This window comes from Mustelus asterias, chromosome 5 (assembly GCF_964213995.1).
Source record: "Mustelus asterias chromosome 5, sMusAst1.hap1.1, whole genome shotgun sequence".
Classification (NCBI taxonomy): Eukaryota; Metazoa; Chordata; class Chondrichthyes; order Carcharhiniformes; family Triakidae; genus Mustelus; species Mustelus asterias.
The window spans coordinates 90,837,262-90,852,464 of record NC_135805.1 but is presented as its reverse complement, the minus strand read 5'-3'; the positions used below and the strand labels follow the sequence as shown (position 1 = coordinate 90,852,464).

Genomic DNA, 15,203 nt, shown 5'->3' with positions numbered 1-15,203 from the left:
AGTTCTGTTTGCTATGCTACAATGGAGGTGTATAGGCCAAGATGACGAGAAAGAAAGGGAGAAAAATCCCAAATGTTATGCAGGGAAGTGGGGTGGGTTATAAAAAAAATCAGTTCCCACAGCCCAGAAGGAGCGTCTTTGAGGAGGAAACTAATCAAATTACATAAAATATTAAATAGCCTGGATCAGCTAAATCAATGGTATTGATTTTCAATAGGACAGACCAGTAAACCCAGAGATCCCACAGGAATATGCTAACCCAAAGGAAATTAAAATCAGAAACCATAAAAACCTTTGTGTGTGATTGCAGCCTGGACCTTATCTCATGCAGGATATTAAAGTACAAACCAGTGAGAGGTGCCAGAGGTATGAACTTCATTGTTGTCTGGATATATGTGTTAGACACCCTTGGGGCAGAAACATTTGAGAACATTTAATTGAAAACTTTGTTAGTAAATGGATGTTTCAGCTGGGAACAAAATGGTACTCTACCCCCTCACCCACTTACTTGCCACCCTACCCCCTCACCCAATTACCTGCCGCCCTATCCCTTTGGAAACCTACCTGTCACCTTACCTTCTCACTCACTTAGCAGCCACCCAACCCCTTCACCCACCTACGCAGCTTTCACCCTACCCTCTCATCCATTTAACTTGCACACTAACCTTCTCTCCATAGCTTCTCAAAGTGGCTTGGGGACATCCAGATTTACCGGAACACGGCAACCCGTGCTATAAATAAGGGGTGTGGTTTGGCTGTCAGCTCCAACACAGCAGTAAAGCAATCACAGGGAGAGCATTCAAATACAGTTCTCTCCATCAGGTCACAGATACAGACTGCTTATACAATTAGTCAGTACACGGACCTTTGTTCAAAATTCCAATCTTGTGTTATTAAACCTTCATCCAAAAGCTTCTCTGTAATCTCCTAGCTAGAAAACTGCCTGTTCTTTTAACAAGTAAAGTCTTGCTGGTAGGTTCTCATAGAGTCATAGAGGTTTACAGCATGGAAACAGGCCCTTCGCCCAACTTGTACATGTTGTCCTTTTTCTTAAACCCCTAAACTAATCCCAATTGCCCACATTTGGCCCATATCCCTCAATACCCATCGTACCCATGTAACTGTCTAAATGCTTTTTAAAAGACAAAATTGTACCTGCCTCTACTACTACCTCTGACAGCTTGTTCCAGACACTCACCACCCTCTGTGTGAAAAAATTGCCCCTCTGGACACTTTTGTATCTCTCCCCTCTCACCTTCAACCTATGCCCTCTAGTTTTAGACTCCCCTACCTTTGGGAAAATATATTGACTATCTAAATGATCTATGCCCCTCATTATTTTACAGACCTCTATAAGATCACCCCTCAGCCTTCTAATGGCCCAGGGAAAAAAGTCCCAGTCTATCCAGCCTCTCCTTATAACTCAAACCATCAAGTTCCGCTAATATCCTAGTAAATCTTTTCTGCACTCTTTCTAGTTTAATAATATCCTTTCTATAAAAGGGTGACCAAAATTGTACACAGTATTCCCAGTGTGGCCTTGCCAATGTCTTGTACAACTTCAACAAAACGTCCCAACTCCTATATTCAATGTTCTGACCAATGAAACCAAGCATGCCGAATGTCGTCTTCACCACTCTGTCCACCTGTGACTCTACTTTCAAAGAGCTATGAACATGTACTCCTAGATCTCTTTGTTCTGTAAATCTCCCCAACGCCCGACCATTAACTGAGTAAGTCCTGCCCTGGTTCAATCTACCAAAATGCATCACCTCGCATTTGTCTAAATTAAACTCCATCTGCCATTTGTCAGCCCACTGGGCCAATTGGTCAAGATCCTGTTGCAATCCGAGATAACTTTCTTCACTGTCCATTCTGCCAGTATTAGGACCATGTGGTTGGGGATTTAACTAGCATGTGACTTTACTCTAATGCAGAGGTGTTAGGTCGATCCCCCTTTTTACAAAATCTACTAATTTCCCCTTTCAGTGTGAGTGGGAGATTCTGCCCTTTTCCCAGAATCGGGGAAAACCAAATGTATCTGCGTCTTTTCCATTTTCCAGTGGTCCCTCATGATCTTCTCCCAAAGTTTCAACAGGATTTGTCAATATTTCACTCCCGTTCTAGAAAAGAAAAGATTAAAAAAAGGTTGGTGTCCGGTTACCTCTGATGGTTAGTGCATGGTGGTAATAATGCCAAGGTCGTGGATTCGACCCCCATACCGGCCAAATGGAATTCGCTATTCTTGCGACGTCGTAGCTGGTCTATTGGGCAGCACGGTGGCACAGTGGTTAGCACTGCTGCCTCACAGCGCCAGGGACCTGGGTTCAATTCCTGGCTTGGGTCACTGTCCGTGTGGAGTTTGCATGTTCTCCCCACATCTGCGTGGGTTTTCTCCGGGTGCTTAGGTGTCCTCCCACACTCCAAAGACGTGCGGGTTACGTGCAATAGGTGCTAAATTGCCCCTTAGTGTCAGGGGGACTAGCTAGTGTAAATGCATGGGGTTGTGGGGATAGGGCCTGAGTGGGATTGTGGTCGGTGCAGACTCAATGGGCCAAATGGGCTCCTTCTGCACTGTAAGGATTCTATGAGGAGACCAGGAGTCCATCCGAGGAATATGTTCCCCAGTATGACTTCCCTAATCCAGGGTAGACCAAGTTTTATGGCATAGGATACATGTAATAGAATGCAGAAGAATATTTCAAAAATTAGAAACAAAATAGAAAATATTATCTGAGAACTGTACAAGATCATTTTGATGTCATTTTAGACGATTATGCTTTCAACCATTGCAAAGATAGAATTAGTCCTATATTTGAACAGCAGTTTGCCGAATGATTGCTTGAAGTAACAAAAGGTGCTTGAGCTGATTTTTTTTCTACATTTCTTTCTACTCAAGGTGAGTATCACAATCATTGAAGCAAGACAACTAGTGGGATTGAACATGGATCCAGTGGTTTGTGTCGAAATTGGAGATGACAAGAAATATACAAGTATGAAGGAATCAACAAACTGCCCCTACTACAATGAGGTGAAGTATTTATGCACTTGACATCCCCTTCCTCAGTCATGTATCCTCATAAATCATTTAGTTTAAGCTAATCACTAACTATCAACTCTTGCAGGAGTTTTATTATTTACCTGGATGGCACAGTGGCACAGTGGTTAGCACTACTCTCTCACAGCACCAGGGACCCGGGTTTGAATCCTGGCTTGGGTCACTGTCTGCATGTTCTCCCCGTGTCAGTGTGGGTTTCCTCCCACAGTCTGAAAGACGTGCTGGTTAGGTGCATTGGCTGTGCTAAATTCTCCCTCAATGTACCCGAACAGGCACCGGAGTGTGGCAACTCGGGGATTTTCGCAGTAACTTCATTGCAGTGTGAATGTAAGACTACTTGTGGCATTAATAAAGAAACTTTAAAGTTCCCATTCTTGCTGGCAGCGGCAGTGGGGCGTGAACAGCTGGAGAATTCCGACCCTGGGTTCTTACACCAAACCTAAATATTGCGGCATTGACATCATTCATGTTTAACATCCCTTGATGCATTTTAATGCAGGTAGAACATAAAAGCTAAGTGGATAGTTATTAAAGTGTCTGTTTTCCATTTTTCTCTCCAGTACTTCGTCTTTGATTTTCATGTATCTCCGGATGTCATGTTTGATAAAATAGTCAAGCTCTCGGTGAGAACATTTATATATTTGTATTTAACAGTGTTGCTTATTTTCAAAAGAATTTGATTAAAAAAGTTGAGATTAAATAATGGAAAGAAGATATTTTTAAAAGTTAAACCTATGAGAACACAGCAGAACAATAAATCCTCAATAAACTGCAAGTGTGGAGACATTTATATAGATATAATATACTGCTAGAAGATGTTCTTTTTTGGCTCCAGGTTTCCTCCTCTGTTCCATTTCAGATTTAATTATTGTTGCACTCTGAAGTATAATACAACAGTTCCCTACATGGCCAGTTAACTAGTAATCCTAGCTCTGTCCTTATGAGGATGTGGTAGGTGGAAGTCAATCTCTTCGTTATGGAGAGGAAGGAACAAGCTCTGAGAGAGGTTGGGGAGGGGGGGTCAAGGATTGTGGTGGCATCCACAAGCATGGAGAAAATAGTAGAAGATGTTAGAGACAAAAGAGAAACAAGAGTGAAAGAGGAGAAGAGTAAAGGTCAATGTAAACCATAGATGCAATACATTTATATCATATTGTATTGTTTCCATTTTGTGAATTCTTTCATACAGGTAGAAAGAAAAACTTAAGTTTATGTAGGACTTTATAGAACCACTGGACATCTCAAAGTTCTTTACAATTAATTAAGTACTTTTGAAGTGTAGTCACTATTGTAATGTAAGAAATGATGTGGAGATGCCGGCGTTGGACTGGGGTAAACACAGTAAGAAGTTTAACAACACCAGGTTAAAGTCCAACAGGTTTATTTGGTAGGTTTATTTTTATTTCAAAAGCTAGTGGCACTTGCTACCAAATAAACCTGTTGGACTTTAACCTGGTGTTGTTAAACTTGCAATGTAAGAAATGCAGCAATCACTTTGCAAACAGCAAGCTCTCACAAACTGTTAAAAACTTTTTTTTAAATATTGAATAAGGGATCAAATTTGGCCAGGATATCAGAGATAAATCACTTTTTCTTTAAAATAATGCAATGGTATCTTTTACATGACTGTGAGAGGACAGACAGGGCCTTGATTAGTTGTCTCTTCTGAAAGACAGCACTGCCAATAGTGCAGCATGCTCTCAGTGTTGCATTGAAGTGTCAGCTTTGGTTTTTGAGCTCAAATAGGGCATGAACCCAGAACCTTGTGACTCACAAGTAAGAGTACTAACAACCGAGTCATGGCTGACACAAGACAAAAACCAGAAAGGGAAATATCGAGAAAATATGGGGAACAAAGCAATAAAAATATAATCGATCACTGAATATAAATAAAAGTATAAATCTGAATCAACTTGCCAACCAACCAACACCCTTTTCTTCTGTGACCATTTCAAATTTGGCACTCTTGCACTTATCCTGATAAGTGCAAGACAAGAAGCTTCAGCAACATGTCTCTTTAGCAAAAATAGAATCACATTCTAATAGCACTGACACATAAATTAAAGTTAATTTTTTTTTCTTTTAACTGTCATTGGAAAAATAATGTCAACTGTGCCCCTTGCTCTTCAAGTTATGGGGGGGGGTTTAATTCCTGTCAGAACAAAGAAAGTCCATCAAAATGATTTGCCTCTCTTCTATTGCAGGTGATCCATTCTAAAAACCTCCTGCGCAGTGGGACATTGGTTGGCATGTTCAAGCTTGATATAGGAACTATCTATTCACAGCCAGGTAATCACTTAGAATGACATGGAATCTACAGTGCAGAAACTGGCCATCAACCCAACTGGTCTCCATTAGAGTTTATACTTCAAACAAGTTTCACCCATCAGCCCCACATATTTCTCTTTCTCTTTTCCCTCATGTATGCCAATTTATTGTTTTAATTTTAAATCACTTCCCACACGATCAATGAATGATTCTGCCAATCAAACCAAGGTGATTAAATGTTTTTATCATGGCCATTTGACTCATTTTCTACAGAACATCATTAAATTGAAAATGTAATTCACAAGATGTTCTACTCAATAGTTTACCTGGGAACTGATGACACTTGGACCAATTTGTGCAAGGCAGCCTGTTTGTCTGACAAACTAATAGGATGACTTTTATGCTACTGACTGCCTTAACATTTTATTTCATTATACATTTGAAAAATAAGTGGCTCATTGCAATTTACATTGTGATACTAATTGACATTTATCCTTTAAGGTGCTCACAATTTGAATCACCAATTTTGTAACTTCCTACACTTTTCCCATTGTTTTAACAGAACATCAATTCTACCACAAATGGGCAATAATTTGCGACCCTGGTGACATCACTGCCGGGGTGAAAGGTTACATAAAGTGTGACATAGCTGTTGTTGGGAAGGGAGATAACATCAAGACACCACACAAGTCTAATGAGACCGATGAGGATGACATAGAAGGGTGAGGAATTATATTTTTACTGAAGGATCTCAAAGATTTTCAGTGCCTATACTCAAGACTACCTGAAACGGAAAGTCTTTTTTGATGTGTAGTACCTTCTCACAATGACGTTTTCCAGTATACCATGATACATGCATACACATGCACTAATTCTTCCCTAATGCTTATCCTGATTAAGAGAAAATTGAATTCTGCTATGGTCACATAATTTTTGATTTGCTTGTGAAGAAGAACTTATGCTAGATGGAAGATTTATATTTAGACTATGTTATCAAGAATATAATTATGGGGTAGGGTGGCAGAAGCCTTTATGTGACAGTAATTGCTTTGGTATAAGACAAAGCAGAATGCTAAACAATTGCTACAATTCTTGTCTTAATGCCATTTAGCAAATGGCATGATGTATGCATTTTTTGTGAATATATTTGAATACTATTGTTTACAAATGCTTAAATGAAATTTCAGTTCTTCATGATGAAGGTGTTTGCTACACTCTCTTTTACTTTGTTGCTAAATACATGGTGGAACAGGAGTAAATTGTGTTAACATGCATCAGTGCATCATTCATGATTTTACTGTCATGAAATGGCACATTGCTCTTCTGCCTTCCCAAATATTATTTTTGCAAATACATGTCTCTCAACAATCCCCAAAGTCTTACAATCTAACTCTAATTCTAAACACACTGCTCATGGGATGAATTTCCACAGGGATTTTTCTAACCTCTCACCGTATCCTCAGAAGGAGATGAGCCCTTACCCTGGAACTTTCAACATTTTTCCGGGGTAAGGGCTCATCTCCTTCTGAGGATCTTCTGTTGAAGTTACACCAGAAAATCACCGTGCGACGTTAGTAATTTGAATGTCAGTCCAGAAGCGAGACCTTGAAAGTGGAGCCTTGTATTTGATCAATTTACAGATTTTACGACAAAGTAAAATTACATTCTTCATAACCAGCATCAACCCCAGATATTTAGGGGGCTTGACAATTTTCTTGTGTTTTGTCAATAGGAACCTATTGCTTCCTGAAGGAGTACCCTCAGAGAGACAGTGGGCCCGGTATTATGTCAAGATCTATAGAGCAGAGGGGCTTCCAAAGATGAATACCAGCATAATGGCTAATATGAAGAAGGCATTCATTGGAGAAAACAAAGATTTAGTTGATCCCTATGTTCAAATATCATTTGCAGGACAAAAGGTACCGTGATAAACATTTACAGTTCACGCTATTACTCGCTGTATATATGGCAAATACACATACAGTGCCAGTGTAACTGGATCTTTAATTCTTTACCTTGTCTATTTTCCAGTATTGCCAGTCATTGGCCAAATAATTCATTGTATAAACGATTGGAATTAAGGCAAAAATAAGAAACAACAATTCATTTTTCAAATGTATTTTTTAGTCATGGAAGTATCAGAAATCAAGCAAATTTTAAAACAGAATGACTACATTGCTAACAGTTTATTATAATATGTTAAGTGGCTTCCTTGTTAAGTAATTTAACAGCTTGATTAAAGCAGCAGAAAGAGAAACATTATCTGAATGTGTTCACGAGTAGTTTACAATTATCTCACCGTAACTGTAGCGAAAGATTGGTGGAATTCTCAGAGAAATGGTGTAGAAGGTGGTTTAATAGCTTTTCCTTGTGCTGGTTTCTACGAAGTTATTGCGGGACCCCTGAGGAAACTCTCCCGTGTTGTATTTATCTGCTATTATTTCCGATTTGGAAGAACTATCTCGATATGAGTCATTGTATTTTAAAATATGTGATCAGGTTTTCTTTACAGTTAGAAGAGCAGCAAACAAAATTTGAAATGAAATGATGAGCTTCTAATCTTCAGTTGTGTCACACGGGGAGTTTGTGTGTGGCACAATTCCCTTGAAAAAGGGAAGGAAAATCAAAACGTCCCCCTTCCTCTTTTTGTCAGTTTTATACGTTTAAGTCCATGCAAAATAGTCGTAGTTCTTTTAATATAAAATCTACTATAAGTAAAGGAGTAAAGGCAAATCTCCAATTCCCAGCTGCATTGAAGCTAAGATGTGCAAGAAAACTTCCAGTCTAACGTGATGTCACATTTATAGGCTTCTACCAGAGATAGTGGGGGCAATTTCCCCCCAAAAATTCTAACGGCCCAATTTTACCATCAGGTTGCGCCCGATTTTGGGCACAAAACTTGGTAAAGTTGGGCGTGAAGCGAATGGCGCAATCCGCACCCGCCTCCATGTCGGTTCCTCCTTTACCAAGATCTGAAAATGGCCGTGATCGGGACCACGCCCAAAGCGGGCGCGACGGCTATTTAAATGCATTTGCATGCGTTTAAATTGACTTAATGGGCTGCACGCCCAACCTTACCAGCACTTCCCCTTCACCATCACGTTTTCCGATCCAGATTTGGCGTGAAACAGACATGCGCTACTGAAGTCCAATTCAGGCGCTCCAGCTAGTGAGAAGGTAAGTTCCGAGCGTCCGACGGCTGTCTGCTTGAGATCAGTTTTGGGAGGGGGGGGGGTCCCCTGCCACCCTGCCTGTGATCAGTGAGGGGGAAGGGGGGGTCCACTGCCACCCTGCCTGTGATCAGTGAGGGGGAAGGGGGGGTCCACTGCCACTCTGCCTGTGATCAGTGAGGGGGAAGGGGGGGTCCACTTCCACTCTGCCTGTGATCAGTGAGGGGGAAGGGGGGGTCCGTTGCCACTCTGCCTGAGATCGATGTGGGGGAAGGGGGGAGGGGCCCATGGTCTGTCTGGGTGGTGGAAGTGATGGGTGAATAAGGGGGTCAGTCACGTTGGGGGGATGCGGCAATGTCTGTGGGAGCGAGGGGGAGGCATTATCTGGCCCAGGAGGGATGTGGCTGGGGAGCCACATTTTATCATCTTTTTTCTGCGCATACGCAGTTGGAGGCGTGAATCGGAGCTGCAGGATTTTGGGCACATCAAGCCCCGCCCACAGGCTTCTTGAATAAGGAGGACACACACACATCACTGTCCCCCTTATCCATCACCCCCGCTACCCAGACCGATCGCTACCCCTGCCCCCCTCCCCCCCCCCCCCACCGATCGCCCACAGAGTAGCAGCGGACCCCCCTGCGTCCCCCGCTCCCCCACCAGAGATCCATCTGCCCCCCCCCCACCAGAAATCCATCTGCGCCCCCCCACCCCCACCCCGAGATAGACTCTCGCTCCCACTTTTCGCTCCCGGTCCACTTTCTGTGCTTTCTATGGCTCGAGAGCGAACTGACATGGGCGCGCTTTTTCCAATTTTTTTCTAATTGCGCATGCGCAGTTCAGAGCTCCGATCATTCCAGCAGCGCTCAGCCCCGCCCACAGCGCGAATCGGACTGGAGATGGCTAAGAGCGTATGGGGGCGCCTGAAAGCAGATGTCTAAATCGGATCTGCATTACGCCCAGATGCGGCACTTAGAATGAAAATGGTAAAATCGGGCCCCAAGTGTCGAATTTGCATAAAAACTGGAGTAAATCACATTGATTTTTTTCAGTGGGATTTTCAAAATGAATTTCCCACACTCTGTGCACTGCAGGGTGTCACTGAGTGGGCCACTGCGCATGCGCCGATCTGTGCAATGGCCCTGCACTGCCAGCCTCGCTGGCCAACCGCCCCCCACCTATGGCCCGATTGCTTGCCCCACAAACATGCCCAGGCCATACTCAAACCCCCCCACTGCCCACAGCAGCCCTAATCTCCCAATCCCCCCCCCCCAACCCCGATCCCCAAACCCAATTGCTGGCCTCCCTCCCTCTGTCACTCAGCCTAACTGCAGAGTAGCAATGGGACCCTCACCCCACCAATCACGCTGGAGGCCCCACCCCACCCCCCCTAGGCATTGGCATTTTGCCCTTTGTGCAGCGCCAGGGGAACCAAGTTGGCACTGCCAAGGTGGCAATGCCCAGGGGACAACCCCCCCCCCTTCCCCCCGCAGTGCCTGACCTCTGGGGAGCCTTGATTGCCTCCTTGCACTCTGGCAGGGTCGGGCCGCCAGTTCCCTGGAAGTGGGGATCTAAGTAGCTGGAGTGAAACACTCCTGGAGGGGCGAGGGGGGAGAGGTGAGCAGGCCCAGAGATTTGAGTCCCAGGACCGCTAATACTATTTAAATTGTATTTAAATTACAAATTGCATAACTTATGTAGCTCTGTCGTAAATCTGGCTGCCAGAGACTTGCGGAGGCCTTGGCATCCAGTGGGGAGCCTGCGAAACGGCCTCCGCACAAGTCTCCCGGCCTGCTGGGCTGGTCCACCACAAAAGCAGTGCAGCGGGTTGGGAAAATTGCCCCTAGTATTCTGATGATTAAGTTAAATTACAAAATCCATGGAATTATTTGTTTTACAAATGTCGTTGGCCACTCTTTGAGTTGTCAGCTGGGTCAACTTTTTAAATTAACATTTACGTGTATGTTTTGGATATTCCAAAACTTGTTTTGGAAGAATTTTAATCAGAATTGTATACATTTTTCACAGTAGGGATTTGTAGTGTAGGCTGAAGACAGTATTGTTTTCCTACACGTTCTGCACTAGCCGAAGCCACAGGCACTGTCCCAATGAGTCATTTGCCCACCACACTCAGTGAAAATGATTGGATTCTGAAAGGAAAATCACAACTGGGAATAAACTGTCTCAAACAATGAGCATCCCACCTGCATGTTCCTGAAACTGTGCTGGTATAATAGACCTGCCAAGTGTCACTTACTAGAAGCCTGACTCACTTTTATTTTGGTACAAAATGCAATTTACGAACTACATTTGATCGATGTAGTTCTGTAAAATGTGTTGCTCTCACCGATCAAAAATGTTATGCAAATTCCAGTTAATTATTATTCTGCACAACCATAGCACTAATCGGTTTTCCTTTTCAACCCAAATAAGTCAAACTCACCATAACCAGTTTTTTTTTTCTTCCACTAGGGAAAAAGCAGTGTCCAAAAAAACACATATGAACCATCCTGGAATGAGCAAATCATATTTACCGAAATGTTTCCGCCCCTCTGCACACGAATTAAAATCCAGATCCGCGATTCAGACAAAGTGAATGAAGTTGCTATAGGAACCCATTTTGTCGACTTGAGAAAGATTTCAAATGACGGAGACAAAGGTGCGCCAGTGGCTTTTCTTGATTATCCTACAACCAGATCTAACGATGTATCTCACAGGACCTTTTTAATCTGCTCCCTTAGAATTTGTCAACTTGTTATACAACTTTAGACGTTCAACGCACGTCATTGACATATGTGCCCTTTTTATAGGGTTTCTGCCCACCTTTGGCCCTTCCTGGGTGAATATGTATGGCTCCACGCGCAACTACACCTTAATGGATGAGCACCAGGATTTAAATGAGGGACTCGGTGAGGGTGTTTCGTTTAGAGCCCGATTACTTATGAGCATTGGTATGGAAATCCTGGACACAGCCTCAACAGAGATAATGAGCTCCACTGATGTTCAAGTGGAGTCAATACAACAGATATCGGATGTAAGTCTGGAAATTAATTGGGGATTTTCTTTTCCTCCTACTTTTTCTAGCTCACAAGATAGACATTAGATTTGTAAATATCACCTTGTCACCTGCACTCCAAAGATGTGCAGATGAGATTGATTGGCCATGCTAAATTGACCCTAGTTTTGGGGGGGGGGGAAGGTATAGCACGGTAAATATGTGAGGTTATGGGGAGAGGGTGGGATTGTTGTCGGTGCAGGCTCGATGGGCCGAATGGCCTCCTTCTGTACTGTAGGGGTTCTATGATTAGGATTGTATGAAGTGTTGCGATCATTGCAACCTGGGAAGTACTGTCCACTAAACAATTGTACAAATGTTTAATATACATATATAAATATGCTCGCTCCTAATTAATTGAGATTCATTCATTTTGAATTAACCAGACTAATGCCTTCATTAAGATATTGTTGGAGGGTTTTTCAGAAGTATGCTAAGTATTCGATACTTTGCTGCTCACATCCGAACTCGCAGCAAGTCCCATTATCTATCAGTCCTGTGTTCAATAATCTATATTAACTCCCGGTCAAGCAATGCCTTCTTTTAAGATTCTCATTATTGTTTTCAAATCCCTCCAACCTATCTCTGTAATCTCCTCCAGCCCCATGACCATCTGAGATATCTGAACCCATCTAATCCTGGCCTCTTGAGCATCCCTGATTTTAATTGATCCATACTGGGAGCTATGCCTTCAGCTGCCTTATCCCTAATATCCGATAATCCCTCCTTAAACCTCTCGAACTCCGCCTCTCCTAAGGTGCAAGGCATTTGGCATTCCTTAAAACATATGGCAATCTGCCCTCATATGGCATTAATTAACCTGGTGTCTAATTTTGCTTCATAATACTCCTGTGGAGAACCTGAGGCATTTTATTATGTTCAAGGCACTATACTTACGTAGTTCTTGTTATTATTCATGCGATCGGTGGAATCCTGTTTAGGTGTTAGGGGTCTTGCCTGCCAGTTAAAGGCGAGAGACCTGCACTGTCTCTTTTCCCAGAGGCCCATCGAACCACAAGCCACTCAGTCGGTGGCAAGGCCAGCAGCAGGCATTCCTTTGGAATCAAGACGCCAGGGATCAGAAGTCTTACCGATCGAGAGCTATTGGCAATTCAGATACCAGCAGCTCTTGTGTTTAACAGCGCCACTGGAGAGAATGTGGCTGCCGCCAGAAGGACAGGCACCAGAATTCCAGAATCACGGAGCAATCCAACTGCCATAATTAAGTAATGTGGGAGGGGTGGTTTCATGGGGTAGGATTCAGGTGGTTCGCAGCAAATGCAGGGGGGAAGCTCTCAGCAGGAACCTCCACCTCATTCCTGATATCTAGTCCTGCGATCAGACACTGGCCTGAAGTTTACATGATGTGGAGGTGCCGGCGTTGGACTGGAGTAAACACAGTAAGAGTTTTAACAACACTAGGTTAAAGTCCAACAGGTTTATTTGGTAGCAAATGCCATTAGCTTTCGGAGCGCTGCCCCGTCGTCAGATGGAGTATAAACATCCACTCCATCTGACGAAGGAGCAGCACTCCGAAAGCTAAAGGCATTTGCTGAAGTTTACATCCAGGGTGCGCCCGAAGTAGATATGGGCAAGAGCAAATGTGAAACCCGATCCCACCCATGTTGCTAACGCGATATTATGCTGGCCTGGCCACTTACCAGCCATCCAGTGTGAGACGCACTCTATGAAAAGCTGAACGCAGCCGGGGAGGACGAGAAGAGGACGGTTGCCCAGAAAAGGGTTTTAGCTGCTGTACATGTCAGATGGGGACAAACGTTTCTGCCACTGGGTTAATACCAGCAACAGAGGGTTGAGACTCTTAATTTGTCATCATTTGGCCACTTTAAGGCCTCAATGGGCAGTGGGACAGGTAGATCAACCATGGGCTTTCCCCACAGAACTTAATTCTGGCGGAGGCAGGAAGGTGATGGGGTTCCGGTACACCACCCCCCCACTTAATAACATTCCCTTTCCATCTTCGAGCTCACCGCCAGTGGCAGCAGAGGACTCTGCCCAATAGCAACATCAAAACTAATTTCTACCACTGTGCTATTGGACAGGTTAAGGTTGATGGGTGAGCATTAGTCTAGTTGCGAAATAATCTTTTCAGTGTTACTAATTATGCCAAAAAGATGTCCTCAATGCCTTGCTCAGTGTGTTTTACAATAATCAATCCTAAACTGCCAGGTGAATGGTACAGGTTCCCTCCACAATCAACACTTGTGTCTGCAACTCTACATCCTTATACCTGAGGACCAAAGACATGAAGCAATAATTTGTTGCTAAATTGTACGGGCCAGTAAAAAGCAGTGCTTTATCAAGCTGTTCAGTCTGGAAATCTGCTATAAATATCAATGAAATAACCCCAAGGAAACATTGCACCCATTTACTGAAATGATGCGCTGGTAAATCGCCAGAAACAGACAAACTAAAAAACTTGAAAGTTGGTGATGAAGTGATATTTACGTTCCACCATTGTGCGCATTGGTGCAGATTTCAGAGAGTATTAGTGTTAGTCTTGTCAGCATTGTCATTTTTATGTTTACCTTAAGAATCCAAACTAAATATTTTGCATGACAGAATAATTCCTAAATACTATCAATATGTTTTAATTTTTAATCCCAGCTTTCCACAGGAAAAATGGAAGAATTCTTTCTATTTGGTGCCTTCCTGGAAGCAACAATGCTTGATAGGAGAATTGGAGATAAACCAGTCAATTTTGAAGTTACAATAGGTAAGTGTATAACCCTCAGGGTCTCAGAGGAGTGAATAATTGGAGCATTTTCTGTTTCTATACCGTGTTGAAATTATACGACATGAAATTAATGTCTAACACCTGATTTCTGTTGATTCCAACTTAACGTTATTTACTCCCAGTGTGCGTACTGAATTCAGAAGTCATAAGTTTACACTAATGTTTCATAGTGAATATCATAGTTACCTTTTCATAGGTGATACATAATAAGGAGGAATTGTAAGTGCAACAAATCTTTCTTTGTCACCTTTTCCAGCAACACACCCTTCAAGTTATGTGTGTTCCTCTATTCCTGGTTTCTTGTGCATTCCCGTTATATAATTGCTGCATCATTGTTGGCTATGCTTCAGTTGCCTGGTCCCTAAGCTCTGGAATACACTTCCTATACCATTCCACTCTTCTCCTACACTTTCTTCCTTTTAGGCACCTTTTAAAACCTCTCTTTCTTTAACCAAGCTTTTGGTCATCTGATGTAATACATCAGTGTGGCTCAGTGTCATTCTTTATTTATAATCATGCTGTGTAGTGTCTTGAGATGTTTCATTACAATGAATGTGCTCTCGTATATAGAAGTTATTGATGTTATCATCTTATGGTTTCCTTTTCATCCACTGCAAGGAAACTGAATCATTCTGCTTCACTATAGGTAACTATGGGAACCAAATTGATGGAATAAGCAAGCCAGCAGTTCGCAAGAGAAGAGGTGGAGGAGACGCTGATGAGGAGGAGTCAGAACTTCTTCAGAACTCAAGTGAAGATGAAGCAGATGATGATGGAGACCTGGTGCCTGTCTCCTGCACTCCAGCAATGAAACCCGTTATAACTGATAGGTCTGTGCTCCATAAATAAATGCAGCTATCACTGAACCATTCACTGAACTATTCATTCGCAGAGGAA

The 15,203-nt window shown here is 42.9% G+C and overlaps 1 protein-coding gene across 1 annotated transcript in view; it reads left to right on the top strand.

The window, feature by feature from the left end:
- The window catches only part of otofa (otoferlin a), a 379,834-nt gene that overhangs the window by 253,771 nt on the left and 110,860 nt on the right, over positions 1-15,203 (top strand). Inside the window, exons 10-18 of the mRNA XM_078213737.1 lie at positions 2,900-3,031; positions 3,619-3,681; positions 5,263-5,347; positions 5,889-6,048; positions 7,059-7,245; positions 10,966-11,152; positions 11,304-11,527; positions 14,177-14,285; positions 14,953-15,136. Of these exons, the coding sequence (XP_078069863.1) occupies positions 2,900-3,031; positions 3,619-3,681; positions 5,263-5,347; positions 5,889-6,048; positions 7,059-7,245; positions 10,966-11,152; positions 11,304-11,527; positions 14,177-14,285; positions 14,953-15,136 (1,331 nt within the window). The remainder of the gene's footprint in view (positions 1-2,899; positions 3,032-3,618; positions 3,682-5,262; positions 5,348-5,888; positions 6,049-7,058; positions 7,246-10,965; positions 11,153-11,303; positions 11,528-14,176; positions 14,286-14,952; positions 15,137-15,203) is intronic.